Source organism: Erythranthe guttata, chromosome 4 (assembly GCF_056151865.1).
Source record: "Erythranthe guttata isolate IM_541 chromosome 4, IM_541, whole genome shotgun sequence".
NCBI lineage: Eukaryota > Viridiplantae > Streptophyta > Magnoliopsida > Lamiales > Phrymaceae > Erythranthe > Erythranthe guttata.
In genome coordinates this window covers 16762861-16780539 of record NC_142536.1, presented here as the reverse complement: position 1 = coordinate 16780539, position 17679 = coordinate 16762861, and the positions used below count along the sequence as shown (strand labels likewise).

General features: G+C 34.5%; 3 protein-coding genes across 5 annotated transcripts; 2 read left to right on the top strand and 1 right to left on the bottom strand.

Annotated features, from left to right (window-relative positions):
• Nucleotides 1–332: 332 nt before the first annotated feature.
• LOC105966246 (putative late blight resistance protein homolog R1B-16) lies at nucleotides 333–9161 on the top strand. Its single transcript, XM_088817576.1, is given in 3 exon segments — nucleotides 333–555; nucleotides 558–2021; nucleotides 8120–9161. Coding segments are annotated over 3 exon segments (2586 nt in total). The 5' UTR covers nucleotides 333–389; the 3' UTR covers nucleotides 9076–9161.
• A 2113-nt stretch (nucleotides 9162–11274) lies between these two features.
• LOC105966249 (putative late blight resistance protein homolog R1C-3) lies at nucleotides 11275–14172 on the top strand. The gene is given in 2 exon segments (XM_012990818.2): nucleotides 11275–13015; nucleotides 13018–14172. Coding segments are annotated over 2 exon segments (2658 nt in total). The 5' UTR covers nucleotides 11275–11395; the 3' UTR covers nucleotides 14056–14172.
• Nucleotides 14173–14224: 52 nt separating this feature from the next.
• LOC105966261 (ribosomal protein L29 family protein) lies at nucleotides 14225–17679 on the bottom strand. Of its 3 annotated transcripts, none has more exons than XM_088817037.1 (4): nucleotides 17547–17679; nucleotides 15906–16090; nucleotides 15206–15363; nucleotides 14225–14509 (listed from the first exon to the last, which is right to left on the bottom strand). In XM_088817037.1, the coding sequence occupies exons 2-4, from the start codon at nucleotides 16063–16065 to the stop codon at nucleotides 14402–14404; spliced, it is 426 nt and encodes a 141-aa protein (XP_088673163.1). In that variant the 5' UTR covers nucleotides 16066–16090; nucleotides 17547–17679; the 3' UTR covers nucleotides 14225–14401. The 3 variants fall into 3 exon arrangements, with proteins under 3 accessions (XP_088673163.1, XP_088673164.1, XP_088673165.1); XM_088817038.1 differs by having other exon boundaries at nucleotides 15906–16087; nucleotides 17547–17657; XM_088817039.1 differs by lacking the exon at nucleotides 17547–17679 and adding an exon at nucleotides 16220–16349.

Genomic DNA, 17679 nt, shown 5'->3' with positions numbered 1-17679 from the left:
ATTTTTCTCAATTTTATACTAAGTAATTGCTCTCGGGTCAACTAGTTGAAACATATTTTCCATTTTGTTTTTTTTAGTTTTCTTGTGTTGCTGTTGGATAAATAATGGATAGTCTATGGGCTCGAAGAAGGGTAGTTTAGGAATATCAAGTAAAATGGATCGTTAACGACAAGACTCAGTCAGAGTTGTTGGGCAAAGTTTCAACCCTTGTAGCAATCATTAGTAAATTAATCCGTTAATTAAATGGAAAATTGAAAAATACAACCAGTTGCTAATTGGTTAATTAATTAACATAAAGTCAACATGTATCATCTCTACATGGAAGCATAAATTCCTAATCCAATCCATAGCACAATTCTCATTGTTAATCAGCTAAAAAAATAATAGAGATGGCAGCTTATGCAGCTCTAGTTTCTGTTATGAACATTATCGAAGACATCCGAAATCATCCTCGTTTTTCGACATCCCTTCACCACAAACAGGTCGATTCTCTTTGCGAGAACATTAGTTTCTTGCTCGATTTTATAGAGAGTACTAATCATTCTCATGGATTTACGAGGAAGATGAATTCTTGGAGAGCCAAATTGCACGTGCGGCCCATGCGGCTGAAGATGTAATCGAATCTCATGTCGTCGACCAAATTCAGTCCGGTTCGACTTCATTGCTCGACTTACGTAAAGTGATACGAGACTTGGTTTCTATCAAGGATAAGGTTGTCAATGTTGTTAAAGGAGAGCGGAGATTGTTCGAAGATCGTGTTCAACCGGGCCCCACATGTTCAATGTCGGTTCCTAGTACTTCATCATCAAAACCTAGGAGTACTGGAAAGAATAATACTATGGTGGGATTTGTTGATGAATTGCTTCACCTTATGGAAAAGCTCACTGGACAACAATCGAATCGACTGGTCATTCCAATTGTAGGCATGGGTGGAATTGGTAAGACTACTCTTGCCACAAATCTCTATGAAAATTCATTTATTACGCAATATTTTGATATTCGTGCTTGGGTTACAGTATCTCAAGAATATAGTGCAAGAGAAATCATTTTCGGACTTCTTTCTAGCCAAAGTAAATCCACTAGTGAAATGGACAGAAAAAATGAAGACGAATTAGGAGATCAATTGCACAAAAATTTATCGGGTAGGAGATATTTAATTGTATTGGATGATGTGTGGAGTGCCGAAATTTGGTATAAGATAAAATTTTTCTTTCCGGATAATAATAATGGAAGTCGAATTGTTGTAACCACTAGGATGTCAAATGTTGCTGTTCATTTTGGCTCGTCGCACTTTTCGATGAAACTTCTAGATGAGGTTAAAAGTTGGGAATTGTTTTGTCAAAAGGCATTTTTCGACGAAGAATGCCCCCGTGAATTAGAGGAAATTGGGAAGAAGATTGCTAAAAAATGTAAAGGACTTCCTCTGTTAATTGCTGTGTTTGGGGCACTCCTTAGGAAGTCCTCGAGGACACAAGTATATTGGGAGAATATTTCGAAAGATTTAAATTCGATTCTGAATTCACGAGTGGACGAGCAAAGCTTGGACATATTGTCATTGAGTTATAGGCACTTGCCCGCCCATTTAAAACCGTGTTTTCTTTACATGGGAGTCTTTTCAGAAGACCACAAAATCGACGCGTTCGAACTCATTAAACTTTGGGTTGCCGAAGGATTTATAAGACCAAATAAAACCCAAACCTTGGAAGAGATCGCAGAAGGTTATATAAAAGATTTCGTAGACAGAAATCTCATTTTAGTTTGTGCTTTTGGGTCGACCGGCAAAATAAAAACTTGTAACATCCACGATCTTCTAAGAGACTTGTGCTTAAAGACATCTCAGAAAGAGAGGTTTCTTTACATGATGAGTGCTTCCGATTCTCCACAAGGCATAGAAAATGAGCGCCGCATAGTTTTTCATGAAAGATTTCCACATTACATACATCACCCTCGGGGAGTCATTGATGCTTTAGAGTCAACATCACTTGCTCGTTCTCTGATAAGCGAAGGGGGTCGTTTGCCATGTTGTTCCCGATACATAAAACGGGTAGTGAATTTAGTAAATTGGTTGACTAAATTAATTAGTGAAAATACGGAAAGATTAGCCGAGGCGAGTTGACTCTGTCCTTAAGACGAAATTTCCCCGCAACGGTGCTAACGGATTAAATGGAAATCGTCTCCCAAGATACAACGGCTAAACTTGGAATAGGAGCACTCCAAATCCCAAGTACGACGAACTGTACTTTGTGTAGAACTTTTCGAGAGAATCTGTGAAGGGTAGGCTTAATATGTAGTAGGCTTGTTTTTTGGATTGAAGTGAGGAATTTTGGGAAAGTTAGGGTCTATTTATAAGGTTCGAAAAGTAGTGTCCTTTGGAGCAAAAAGGTACCTTTTGTTTTGAATGGTTGCACCATTTCGAGTTGAGCCAATTGGGAGTGGTTGCACCATTTCGAGTTGAGCCGAATGGTTTGCATTGGTTCGGCCGCACCAATTCAGACCAATCAGACCAATCGAGATGGGCTTCGAGTAATAAAGGGCCCAATGGGTTAAAAACCCATGACCTAGTGTTTTTGGCCCGTCCCAATATTTTGATATATATACAGCTCAGTACTTCTCTACTTTTCCAATGTGGGATAACTCAAATCCCACTTTCCTTATATTTTGGACTAGTAATTTTTTCATTCACCACAAAATTGGTTCTAATCCAAAATTCATTTATATACTCAATCAGACCGTACAATAACATTGATAAAAAATTGTTCATGACTCAATTTTTAACCAATTTTCCCAACAATCCCCCACATGAATGAAAACGAGGGCGTCGATTCTCTCTAGAGTTCCCGCGAATAGTATTGCATCGGGATAGGTAGCATATAGCTTTGAACCTTCCGTAGTGGAGTTACATCGGATTTACTAGGCTGAGTAGTGAACGCGATGTCTTGAACTGTCAGCCGTTCGTGTAAACCAAGACAATGCAACCCACACAATACTATTCTCACATTTCCTTAGTTCTCATGATTGTGTCCGTTTTGGCCATGGACACACATCTTGGATTCATAAGTGTTTGTCAAGTTTTTGAAGCGGCCCTCACTTCATACACTTACATAGGTGATCTCCTATTAAAGGTATCCTGCCAATACCTCACCTTTTGTTATAAGGTTTTGGAATCATTAAAAGCTTTCGCTTATCCTTTACCCTCTCTGCAGGCAGCACTAATGTCTATCACGGGAATGAGTTGGAAATATATTATTCCATAGGAATATACACTCCTTAGTGCATCACTGAACTTTCTTAGCTTAGTTGTCCCTTTTGAACCAGTTCTTGGGATCTCCAGTCAGCATGGTTGGGTTACCACCAAGATTGTCCTTAATTTATGGGTTTTAATCTCACTCCCCTAGACAGGCAATATGTTTGATCTCTTTAGTTGACTTTTAGTCGCGGATCCGCTATTAACCATTGATTTTCATAATCAATGTTATATTATTTCCTTTGAGATCAATTGCCTAATGGTCTTATGTGTACGAGTGTATCGATACTTGCCATTATACATGTCGTTTGTGCCCTTAACGTAACCGATTGGTTATCACAATTTATTCATAATTGTAGACACCGACTTAGTCCAACACGGAACATCCTCCAATAATTTTATGAAGTTTATTCAACTTCTTTTCTAACCTTATCTCAAGTTATACATTCGAATTCGACCATGAATCGAGCTATTCAATTTTGTTTGAGGATTTCCAAGATACATAATCTTAGTGGACTCATACATCCAATGTTCCTTCCTAATACAATTGGATATTTTCTTTAATGTAATCCATTTAAAGACGATACTTAGATTACCTAAGAACCCTTATAATATCATTGAATGATTATTTATTTTGGAATTACATATTTACTAGTTTGCAATTCATTATGCTGGCAAACTATCCAAAAATATTTGTAATTGAACCATTCTTCATCATTATTTTTGGCAAGGTAAACCCTTGGTCTTTAGATAACTAGATCAATTTTCTAGTAGTGTCTCAACATGAGACTTTCAATAAGACTATCTTTGTCTTAGTGATTTTAATCTATAAGATTACATCCTCTAGACCCTCGTCTTTTGACATCAAAAATTTTATTTTTACTTTTCCAATATTTTCTCAACGTTCAAAATAGTATCATGATCACTATCTCATGATTATAATGTCGTCTATAGACATATACTTCCATGTGCTTTTAATATAAACACACTGGCCACACTCGTTATTACTAACACAATTTTATCAAATATTACTTTAGAATATTTCCATAGCTATTTAATTTAGCTTGATATTACAATGTTATAAATAATCAAGATTTTTCCATAGCTATTTAATTTAGCTTTATTGGACCACCCTTAATCATTCATTTGAATAGTCCATCGAAACCTTAATGGTTTACTACTTGGAAGAAGACAAACTAACTTCCACGTACATTCTTCCAATGTAGACAATATTTCAATAATTGTCCTTTGTTCATTTTATAACTCATAAATTATAAAATCAAATCAAAATCAAACATATTGATTTTCTTTGTCATCTTGTTGTATCTTGGTTGTTCATCACTTTGATGATTTACCAATCACACATATTTTAACTTGGTTATTCATCACTTTGATGATTTACCACTTAGACATTTATTAGTTCTCTTATTTAGAACTTATTTATTTTCTTATTTTACAAGAAAAATATAATGTAATTTGCATCAAGAATGACTATCTTATGCACAATCATTATTTGCATATTCAATGAATATGCTTAAGTATTTTATCCACTTAACTATACTAGGCATTGTATATTAACTTAGGTACTTTTTTACCTTTGCCTAAACACCCCCACATTTCTAAATATTTATGTGGTTAGCTCGGGATAAAGACCCCCACATTTCTAAATATTAATGTGGTTAGCTCGAGATATCTAATTTCCCCCACAAATTCTAGAGTATATATTCTAGAATTTATCAATATAATATCCATAAACTTTTTCCAAAAGTTTTGGTTCTCATTTTTCATTCATTTGTCAAAGTTGGCACTTTCCAACTTTCATTCACATAACATTTAAATGCTTTGAAATCCTTATTTTTATTTTATTAATAAGGATACAATGTAACAAAATACATTTCTTCTTTAGTTAGAAAAATATTTTGGATCACCAATAAGATTTAATTACAAAGTATTGTTTTTCTTTCTCTCAAGAAAGCACAACAAGAAAAATCTTCTCAAGATACTTAAATCTTGTCAACAATTAAGATAATAAGATTTCTTCTTTTTCCTCAAAAGAGAAACTCGTCAAGATACTTAAATCTTGTCAATAAACAAGAGAATATTAATCTCTTCAAATGGTGGTTGATCTCCACTATTCAACATTAAAGTTAGAATATATAAATTCTAATCTTAATCATTCATAATTTAGGATTGCATGTCCTAAACATGCTGTTCAAAATTCAGTCAAATCCAACGATTTAATTCTACAAAACGAGCTCTTAAGTAAACTGCTCGAATTTTATTTCAACAAAACATCCATTGTTGTTAACAACTATTTCGGATCTTTGAAAAATCAAAATCCGATCTCATCCATTCACATTGTAGATCATTATTTTGCAAATGTGATATCAAATCAAATCAAACCAACGATTCGATCTTCTTTTATGTTCTTGAGACAAGAACTACTCATGTGTTATCATGAATTGAGCTTCTCTTTCTTTCAATTTTATTTCAAATCATGCTTTTAATTAAACCGTAGTATGATTCATATGTACATCAATATTATAATAAACATAATATGTGAGCACGTCTTTCATACTAGTTGATCATAGAAAGAAACAATATATCAAGCATATTATATCAACATATACATAGTATACACACTAGTATATAATAGCATCAAATTTGAAAATAATATTTCATGGCATAAATAAATTCATGTCCAACATAATGAATTTATAAAAATTCTATAGCACGTAATCAATGCATGTCCATGCAATAACACAATTCTAAGGAATTAGTATGGCTTACGCAAATAATAATATTTATAATAATATTCCTCTTAGTAAGTAACTCATACTTAATATACGAGACAAGTCTAATCGATCATGACAATAATAAAAACGTTAATAAGATCACGTACTCACATATTCGAAAATCAATCAACCGGACAGTTCCACATCAAATTGGGAGAAAGTTAATCCCATATCAAACTATAAGCAATTTATGCAAATAAATATTGCATTTTCATGAGAAATGTCATTAGTATAGCACTTATCATGCGGTTTATGATAAAATTATTCAAATAATTAGCACATACGCTATCACTTTATTTTATTTAGGATAAAAATATTTCTATTATTAATGTACATACACAAACATCATGAATATTCATTAAGCATATATATTGTACATGGTTTACCATGCACTATCATCCAATAATCCACCATTATATCATATAGCATTATCAATATACTTCACAAATAGATATCTTATACTTAAAAAACGTACCCGATAAATTATATGTTCGTCAATTCAAGATTTTGTGGGTAGCACCAAATCGTGTCAATATTATGGCAGTGCTGAATGATTTATTCATATCTCTTCCGTCCCAAGTCCGATTTTGTTGATTCAATATGATCCGAACAGCCAACAAAATTATCTACAACTTTTATGTTTTACGTTTTCTGAGATTCGGATTGGATCATGATCAAAATAAGCCACGAAGTCGGAATAGGTGTGCTGTAAATTTGCACCTACAATGGAACCAGAAAAAAAATATTAAATAATATTCATGAATCAAAAATAATATAAAACCTCATTATTGATCTTCGATTCAGTCTTCTTTCATCAAAATTTCGTGCATTGGACATTGGTGATGCGTTAATATGCGACGAGTTGCATTGGTCACGAACGGTTGTAATTTCTTATGAAAAGGTGCATTGGCAGTTCTGCCACCCTTTCGTGTTTTCATCATAACTTCCTCGTACGATCTCCGATTGTGACGATTTAACATGTTCTGGAAAGCTAACTTGATTATCTACAACTTTTGTGAAATGTTAATTTGCCATATTCGGACTTTAACACCTTCGAAAATGGGAAAGAATGTGGACTTCATGTTCTGTCCGAAAATGAACTTTCTCCAATTGTATTTTGTAACTTCTTGATTTTTGGCAGACTATCTTCTTCTCCATCTCGTTTACCAACGTGTGCAGAAAATACAATTTACTAAATCACAAAGATTTCGTCTTAAGATTGTTGTTCCCGATACATAAAACGGGTAGTGAATTTAGTAAATTGGTTGACTAAATTAATTAGTGAAAATACGGAAAGATTAGCCGAGGCGAGTTGACTCTGTCCTTAAGACGAAATTTCCCCGCAACGGTGCTAACGGATTAAATGGAAATCGTCTCCCAAGATACAACGGCTAAACTTGGAATAGGAGCACTCCAAATCCCAAGTACGACGAACTGTACTTTGTGTAGAACTTTTCGAGAGAATCTGTGAAGGGTAGGCTTAATATGTAGTAGGCTTGTTTTTTGGATTGAAGTGAGGAATTTTGGGAAAGTTAGGGTCTATTTATAAGGTTCGAAAAGTAGTGTCCTTTGGAGCAAAAAGGTACCTTTTGTTTTGAATGGTTGCACCATTTCGAGTTGAGCCAATTGGGAGTGGTTGCACCATTTCGAGTTGAGCCGAATGGTTTGCATTGGTTCGGCCGCACCAATTCAGACCAATCAGACCAATCGAGATGGGCTTCGAGTAATAAAGGGCCCAATGGGTTAAAAACCCATGACCTAGTGTTTTTGGCCCGTCCCAATATTTTGATATATATACAGCTCAGTACTTCTCTACTTTTCCAATGTGGGATAACTCAAATCCCACTTTCCTTATATTTTGGACTAGTAATTTTTTCATTCACCACAAAATTGGTTCTAATCCAAAATTCATTTATATACTCAATCAGACCGTACAATAACATTGATAAAAAATTGTTCATGACTCAATTTTTAACCAATTTTCCCAACATGCCATTCAAGCCTAGATTGTTGAGAGTACTGAATTCGGTTACTCGCGATTGTTTGGATGATATTCTTAAACAAGTTAACTTGCGGTAATTTGTTTATTTTCCTTCTAATACAAATCTCGTCAATCTTCCCCCGTCGATATCACTACTCTGGCATTTGCAAACGCTAACTATTAGATTCTTCGGGTCTTGTAAATTTGTCGCACCGCCGGAAATTTGGTCAATGCGGCAACTTAGGCACGTGGAGTTGGGCGAGATATGTCTTCCGGATCCTCCTTCGAGCGACGGTCAACATGACGACGTAATCGTTTTGAGGGACCTACAGACACTTTTGGTAGTAAAAGATTTCAAGTTGAGCGAGGAGGTGTGTAAAAGAATAGCCAACATTAAGAAGTTGGAGATCGTGTATTATGATGTATCAGAGGAATTATACGACAATTGTCTCTATAATATTGACAAATTGCATAAACTTGAATCACTATACTACCAGTTTGATGACGAGCCGAATCGAAGCGATTTGCTGTTGAACCTCACATTTCCCAATTCGCTTCACAAGTTGACTTTAGAAGGTTGCTTTCTTAATTGGGAAGATTTGACAATGATTGGTTCATTGCCCAATCTTCGAGCCCTCAAGTTACTGTCGAATTCGGTTATCGGGCCCGAGTGGGACCCGGTTGAGGGTGAATTCGTTGGTCTGAAATACCTGGAAATTGAGTTTTGTGATGATCTGATGTAATGGAATGCAGACAGCTCACATTTTCCAGTCCTGGAGAAACTTGTTCTTAAAGGACTGTCCGAATTGGATGAGATCCCTTTGGGAATCGGAGAAATACCGACGCTTCTCGATATTTATTTGTGCCGTTGCAGTGAGTCAGCTGCCAAGTCAGCAGTGGAGATACTGGAGGAACAATTTGTGGCACTGGGGAATGAAAATCTTCGAGTTCGAATTGATTTTTCGGATGAGGGTTTGGAGAGGTTCAAGGAAAAGGTGGAGCAATTCGAGTGCTTCACTTGCAGCAATTTGCATCTTCATACTTCACCTTTTTGATTTCATTTTCTTCCTTTTAATTTGCTTTTCTTTCAGAATGGTTTGTAAATACTTCAGCAGCTACTGCTTGTTGAATTTTAATTTTACCGCGTAAAACTACCCTCTATTTTATTATTCTTTTACACAATACCCCGTTCTGTTAAATGAACATACTTATTTACAAGAATGATGTGTGACCAATTATATATGTAAGTTGTGTTCGTTGTGCTGCTAATAATTAATTGTGGGTTGTGGCTATATCTATTATACCGAACTTATAGTTTGTTTATTGTGCTATATGCCTATATCTATTTTTTTTTTTTTTGGTAGGGTATTAGAGCAACTTCAATGCTAAATATCAAAATTGAATTACTAAATATGTATTTGATTATTGTGATATAATTTTAATATTGATTAAAATTCATCTACTCCAACCATAGTTATCAAATTAATTATTAGAAGTTTATGGGTGATTTTATTTGTAATTGTCACATGTCAACTTTTGATTGGATGTTTAGATAGTTAATTTTTTATAACTCAATTTTCAGAAGTATTTTTACATCCCAAAAGTTGAATTATCAAAATAGAACCCTTATTTGATAACCTCATTGGAGTTAAAAAATTGTACATTTTAGTGTGTAAATGGTGGTTAATGGTTTGATACCATGTTTGATAACCCCATTGGACTACGATAATAACACTGACATTATATTAACGTATATAATTATTGTAATTTTTTTTATTGAATGATAAAAGGATGAACCCTTAGTATTTTATGCAAACTAATTACTATTATTAATTGAAGTAGTTATTTTATTTATTTTTATTTTTTTTGTCAAAACATTTATTTTAATGAAGGAATCCGCAGCCAACCATATATGTGCATTGGATAAACTTACACTCTCGTATAATAGATTGCAAACCATTGGAGAGACAATTTCCACCTAACAACTATTTTGACTGGCTTACGCATTGTACAAGAGGGCCCGCCAAGAAATATATATATATATATATATATATATATATATATATATATATATATATATATGTGTGTGTGTGCGCGCGCGCGTGGGTGTGTGTAATCTTAAAATTCTTAAGAAATATTAAATTTTCAATTATTTACCATATGGCTCCATTATTTAATTATTTGGTAAGTTTTATAGAGACAAAAATCAAAACAAGTGGTAGAATACAGATTAAAAAAACACTGTAATGATCGTAGAGTAAGGGGTAGTTTAGTCATTTCATCACAATGAACGGATTTGATATGTATAAGGAGGCGGTAGGCTAAATAAAGTCCATCACAAGGGTATTTGATAAAAAAAATTTAATACAAGAGCTTTATTGGCAATAGACGTTTCAAGTGGGCGGTATAAAATTAACTCCTATTTTTTTAGGGTAAATTCTACTTTTTCCTTATACTTTGACTCGATGTCACTTTACCCCTTTTTACTCTCAATTGCATCGATTTGACACCCTATACTTGTTAAATTGTCTCAATGTGGTCCTGACTGTTAGTTTTCACACATTAGACATTAACACCGTTTGATCTAAGTTTGAAAATTACAAAAAATTCATTCCTCCCAGTTTAAATAATTATTAAAAAATAAAAAATAAATTGTGGCTGGCGTCTTGGACTATGTTTTCTCGTTGTCTTGAATTTTTTATTATTTTATTTTTTATTTTAATTATTTTTTTAATTTTTTTTAATTTTTTTAATAATTATTTAAATTGTGAGGGGTGACTTTTAATAATTTTCAAACTTAGATCAAACGATGTTAAGGTCAAAGATCTGAAAACTAACGGCGATGGTCACATTGAGACAATTTTTCAAGTACATGAGCAAATCGATGCAATTGAGAGTAGAATGAGGTAAAGTGATATCGAGCCAAAGTACAAGCGATGCAATTGAGAGTAGAAAGGGGTAAAAGTGATATCGAACCAAAGTATAAGAGGGCAAATCGATACAATTGAGATTAAAAAGGGGTAAAGTGATATCTAGCCAAAGTACTAGGATGTTAGGGGGAATTTACCCCTTTTTTTTTCTTTTGGGAACAAAAATGTGGGGTGTATTTTGGGAATCAACTATTAAATATTAATTAGGTGAGTATAAACTATAAACACGATGACAAAATTTCTTTAAAAAAAAAGTAGTGGACAAAATTCAAATAATTGGGGGCCAACTTTCTTGGTTCCCATAATTAAAAATTGTGGAGTTTCAGTCGTTGAGCATCATCTTCTTCAGCTAAAATCAAAATATATCTTTGCTGCAAAAAGTGATCATAAAATCAGTCAAATACAAAAATTCAATCAACAAATCGTTACAGTTTAGATCGAAAATATGGCAGCTTATGCAGCTCTTGTTTCTCTGATGAATAATATCGATAACATCCAAAATCATCCTCGTTTTTCGAGTTCTCTCGACAAGAAACAGACAGAATGGCTCGGCGAGAGGCTTGATTTCTTGCTAGAGTTCATAGAGATGAATCATTCTCATGAATTGTTGGAGACCGAAATTGCATCCGCAGCCTATGCGGCCGAAGATGTAATCGAATCTCATATAGTCGACCAAATCCACTCCGGTTTGACTTCCTTGCTCGATCTCCGGACAGTAATACAAGACATGGATTATCTCAAGGAAAAAGTTGTCATTTTTAAGGAGGAAAAAGAAGGATTGCTCAAAGTTCATCGACAGTATTCAACTTCTACTACTTCGTCAACACCTTCGATTACAAGTGGCGGAAAGAGCACAACAGCAATGGTGGGATTAGATGATGAGTTGATTCAACTTTTGGATGCCCTCACCGGACGACAGTCGAGTCTGCAAATCATCCCAATTGTAGGTATGGGCGGCATTGGTAAGACTACTCTTGCTAGAAATGCTTACGAACATGGATTAATTGTGAATCGCTTTGATATTCGTGCTTGGGCTACAATATCTCAAGAGTATAGTGTGAAGGAAATCTTTTCGGAACTTCTTTCTCACGAAAGTAGTGAATCCGCTAATGAACAACAATTATCTCAAGAGTTGTATCAAAGTTTAATAGGTAGGAGATATTTGATTATATTGGACGATATATGGAGTATCGATGCTTGGGAAAAGATGATGTTTTTCTTTCCAGATAACAACAATGGAAGTCGAATTATCATAACCACTAGGCTCTCAAATGTTGCTGTTCAATTTGGCTCTTCGTCTTACTTTTCAAAGAAATTTCTAGATGAAAATCAAAGTTGGAAGCTATTTTGTGAAAAGGCCTTTTCACAGGAAGAAGTTTGCCCTCCTGAATTTGAGGAAATTGGAAAGAAGATTGCTGAAAAATGTCAAGGACTTCCTTTGTTAATTGTTGTGATTGGAGCACTTCTTAGAAAGTCATGTAGAACACGGGAATATTGGGAGAATATTTCAAATGATATAAATTCAATTTTGGATTCAGGAGAAGACGGTGATCAAAACTTGGATATATTATCTTTGAGTTATATGCACTTACCTGCCCATCTAAAACCATGTTTTCTTTACTTGGCAATTGTACCAGAAGACCATTTGATTCATGCTTCTGAACTCATCAGACTTTGGGTTGCTGAGGGATTTATTAAACCAAATAAAACACAAAGCTTGAAAGAAGTTGCAAAGTGTTACGTAAATGATCTCATTGATAGGAATCTCATTTTAGTTCGTTGGTTTGATGGAAGAGTTAAATATAGCACTATGCATGATCTTGTAAGAGATTTATGCATAAAGAAAGCTCAAAAAGAGAAGTTTATTTGTATGATGAGATTTCGTGACATTCCACTAGGTGTGAAGATGGAACGTCGGATTGCATTTCAAGAAAAAATTCCAAAGGAGAATTATGACCATGAATTATTTTTTCATGAATTGGAGTCGGCATCACTTGCACGTTCTTTGATAGGCAAAAGAGGGGGTGAGTTGTCGCTTGAGTTCAAATTGTTGAGAGTATTTCTCTAGAAGATATGATTGGTTTTTCTCTAGAAGATATTTTCAAGCAAGTTAACTTGCGTTACATTTTCAAACCCCTCGACTGGAGAACAACAAGGACTATTTCTTACAAGCTTCCTTCATCAATATCCCTACTATGGAATTTACAAGTGTTGGTTTTTCCATATATTGATCTTGTTGCACCACCTGAGATTTGGGAGATGGCACAACTTTGGTATGTGAAGTCCATCTCCATCTATCTCCCTGAACCTCATTCGTCATGTGATCAACAAGACGAATTCATTGTTTTGAGAAGCCTGCAGACACTTAAGAAAGTAGTCAATTTGAGGTTGAGTGAAGAGGTATGTAAGAGAATACCCAACATTAAAAATTTGCACATGGAATATCACCCACAAAATTCGTTGAGGGAATGTGAGGGCAACTTATCATATGACTACAGCCTCTATAATATTGGACGCTTGCATAAACTTGAATCATTGAAATGTCATTTATACGACGTAAGAGCTGATGACACCCAACAAGGTGGTTTGCTGAAGAAGATGACATTCCCTAGGTCGCTCCGAAAGTTGGATTTAGCAAATTGCGATCTTGGTCCGGAAGATTTGAGAACAATTGGTTCGTTGCCAAATCTTGTACATTTCAAGTTGCAGGGGAAGATCATAGGAAATGAGTGGGACCCGGTTGAGGGGGAATTCATTTGTCTGAAATTCCTCGAAATTCATTTTTGTCATGATTTGATATATTGGAATGCAGACAGCTCCCATTTTCCAGTTCTGGAGAAACTTGTTCTTCTAGGATTGTCCAAATTGGATGAGATTCCTTTAGGTATCGGAGAAATACCGACACTTGAAATCATCGGACTGGATGACTGCAGCGAATCTGCTAACATTTCTGCAATGAAAATACTGGAGGAACAAGAGTATCTCGGAAACGACAGCCTTCAAGTTGACATCATGTTTTGGAAGAAAGAGGATTTAGAGAGGTTCAAGGAAAAGGCGAAACAATTTCAGTGCTTCACGAGCAATAATTTTCGATTCTCCTCATGACATATATACAGGGCCACGTTTGTCTCATTTTCAGTATTTGCAATAATTCTGTAGATTGCATTTCACTTTTCTTTCGTCATATTCGACAATATTTAATCCCGTGTTTCATATCTTAAATACACGTCACCTTGTAGCACCACCTACAGGATCCGGAAAACGGGGAAAAAACTAATTCAAAGTTCAAACAGGAATATCTCAAACTGTTCAACTTCTTTCAGTTTCGTGCAAAAATTCTAACAAGAACATTCGATTCAAATATTTCCGTTGATAAATAAACGCATTGGCAAATTAATACCAATATGCCTCCACTCGCTAAACGCGCAAACTACCGAAGATAATTAGGAAATTATAGGGAATTGATCATCCTCTTCATCTCAGCTGACCTCCTTGGATCTTGCTCTTCAATAGCTCTCTCAGTAAGCACGTGCTTGATTCGGCACATTGATTTGCGTACCTGTTCAATTGAGTCGTAATCAATTAGGATTAAGCACATGATTAGGGTGACTAAGTGCGAATTAAGTGGAGAAAAATATTGAATTTACCAAAAACAAGAAAAAGGAAATTCAAAATATTTTACGATATTTCAGAACCATTACAACATCGACACTACCGTTTAATATGCCTTTCCGTATTTCCTACAAATTGTCGTGTAAGCAATTAACATGTTGGGTGACGGCTTATTATTATTATACGTGATTGGAAATTCAAAATATATCGAATGTCACATGCAGATACTTTGAATTCACTAATCACAGGCAAATGTAATACTACTAAGAAACGAGCCATCATGCAACACCCATAAACATGGTCCTTTTATGAAGAATCGAACCAAAACATTGAAAATTCTAGTTAATTTCAAGATTGAGACACTCAAATGCGTAATTCACCATTGATACTGCAGATTTTGTTTAAACTATCTTTCGACTCATCAGTTGGTGCGAGGAGGGAATCTTCTAGTCAAAGCAAAGAAACACGAGAATGAATTTTTTTTTAGATAATTTTATTTATCTTAATTTTGAGCATCCAGCTAATGATCAAGCACGGTCATGGATGTGGGTTTCCGGGATTATATATGCAAGAGAAAATAAAATATGATGGGTAAATTCGGAATAAAATAATTTAGATAACAAAAAGTGAAAGGAAAGTACACCTTTGGAACACGCTCGGGATTGGGAAAACGAAGGTTTTGAGCATGAAGCATCTGGCGCTGAGTCATCAACATGTTCTTTTCCTTGAGAAGAACATACCACAGCTTCTGAAGGTCATCCCATGACTTCAGACGCAGTTCCGAAGCCTTCCAACTCCGACCTAATTAAATAATTAAATAATATATATATCAATTTATTCCATGCACAAATTTGTTTCTTTAAAGAAGAAGAATGAAACAACCCTCTAAATAAGCACTAGACAAGAAGATGTCGAGATTTCTGCAGTTTGACCGAGTCTATCAAATCTTTAAACAGATATTAGACACATAACATACTTATTTACGAGAATGAGAGTTTGACCAATTATATAAAATCGAACACTATTATTCAGTGCCAAGCATATAAACCTACATGTACACGGAAATTCAATTGTGACATTGAACGAACAACGTGAACAAAGAACCGGCGTGAAATCATATTTATTAATCTTATCAAATTGAACATCAATAATTTTTTGGGGAAAAACTTCTCAGTTCTCCCGACATGATATGGGTGGCTACACAGTAAAATATTTACACTAAAACAAAAACGAAAATGACTTCTTCCAAAAGACATTTCATCAAACACTTGGTAGACATAATTCAATTGCAATGTAAATCGTCTCTTCTCAAAATCGGGAACATAAATAAATTAAAGTTTTACCATAGACAGCAGGCTTCTCATCTTCAGGGTTTCTATCGACCTCGAAGAACTCCTCGAGCGGGTTATGCCTAACCGTAGTCGAAGCAGCAGCTCCGGCAGCTGAAGCCTCTGATTTCGCAGCCGTAAACAGTGCCCTCCCGAATATCCTCGTCAAAAACATTGCTATTCGCAAAACCTAACAACTTCTTCACAAAACAGAAAAATAAATAAATCAACAAGTGACCTAATTCGCAGAAAAAAGCCCCAATAACACATTTCACAACCCATAAGATTTCTCTGAAATGAAACTAAAAATAATTAAAAACAAAATTCACCTCTCTTGATCAAATACACGAACTGGGTAAATTTTGTTCTTGATCGAAAAATTGAAGAGATTCAGTGTTTTAAAAGATCGAGAAAATAAAATAGGAAGCTTTATTTGTTTTAGAAAACCCCAGTAAAACCCCTCGGTCAGATTCTCATTCGGATTAGCTGTTTGTATCTAAACACAAAAGCATATGTTAATTACCATAGATAATAAAATTAGGGTTTAGAGCAATAAGAGTTGAGATAGTGCACATGGTTATCGGATCGTAAAAATATCTCGTATCGTTTTGCTCCACGTCTCGTATCGTATCGTTATCGTACCGTATCGTAAGATATTTAACCAACTATTAAAATAGTAAAAAATATATATCTACATTATAAACATATTATAAATATGTAAAATTTAATATATCTACTTATTGCAAAATAGGTATAAATTCAAGTTTCAACATCATATTATAAAATATGACAAAAATCATATATGTTCATCAAATAACATCATTTAAGAGGGTGTTTGGCTAGGCTTATAAGATGTTAAAACGAACTTATAAGATGTTTAAGAGCTATTCCAGTGTGTTAGGTAAATTTTTTTCGAAAGATCTTAAAAAATCAAAATATTATATGCTACTCGAGAGCAAATAAGATTTTTTTTTTAAAGTACATTTACCCCACCTATTTATTTAAGATCTTATAATGAGTAAAATAGCTTGTAAGATCACTATCCAAACACTTGAAAAAAATAATTTTAAAAGTAAGACGTAACAACTTATCAGCTCTTAAAACAACTTATCAGATGTAAGTAAGCTTAGCCAAATTCTCCTTAAGTTCAAATCCGAATACCTAATTTCTAAAATATTCGATATCCCATAATTTTGAATATCAGTGTCACTTAAATCGTCCTCATCTACCAATTTTAAACGATTGCATTCATCATCATCAATCGCAAAATCCAGCAAAAAAACGCCTCGAATTGATCTTGAATCGCAAGAATCTATAGCAATTGAATTAGGGTTGTAATATTGTGAGGATTGGTGAAGAAAATGAAGAGAAAAGTGTGAATTAGGGTTGGGATATTGAAGAAATTTTTTCAAAACCGTTTTTTAGAGCAGTTGACTGCATTTCTTGTTTTTTTTCTTCGTTTTTTTCATTTTTTAAAATATCGTAAATATCGTATCGTATCGTGATACAGCGATACGATACGATATCTCGCGATATTTAACGGTATTTATCAATAGGCGATACATAACCCGAGTTGTATCGTTTTGATTGGAACCATACCGTATCGCGATATATATCGCGGTATATCGCGAGATTAACTACCATGATAGTGCATACCAGTAGAAAGAAGGCTGAGTTACAGTGTGGCGCCGCGCCGGAGAGAGAGTGAGTGAGAGAGAGAGAAGGTGTTCGGAATTAACAACAGGCAGGAAATTGCTTGTATTATTGGGCTTCAGAAAAAAATAAAAAT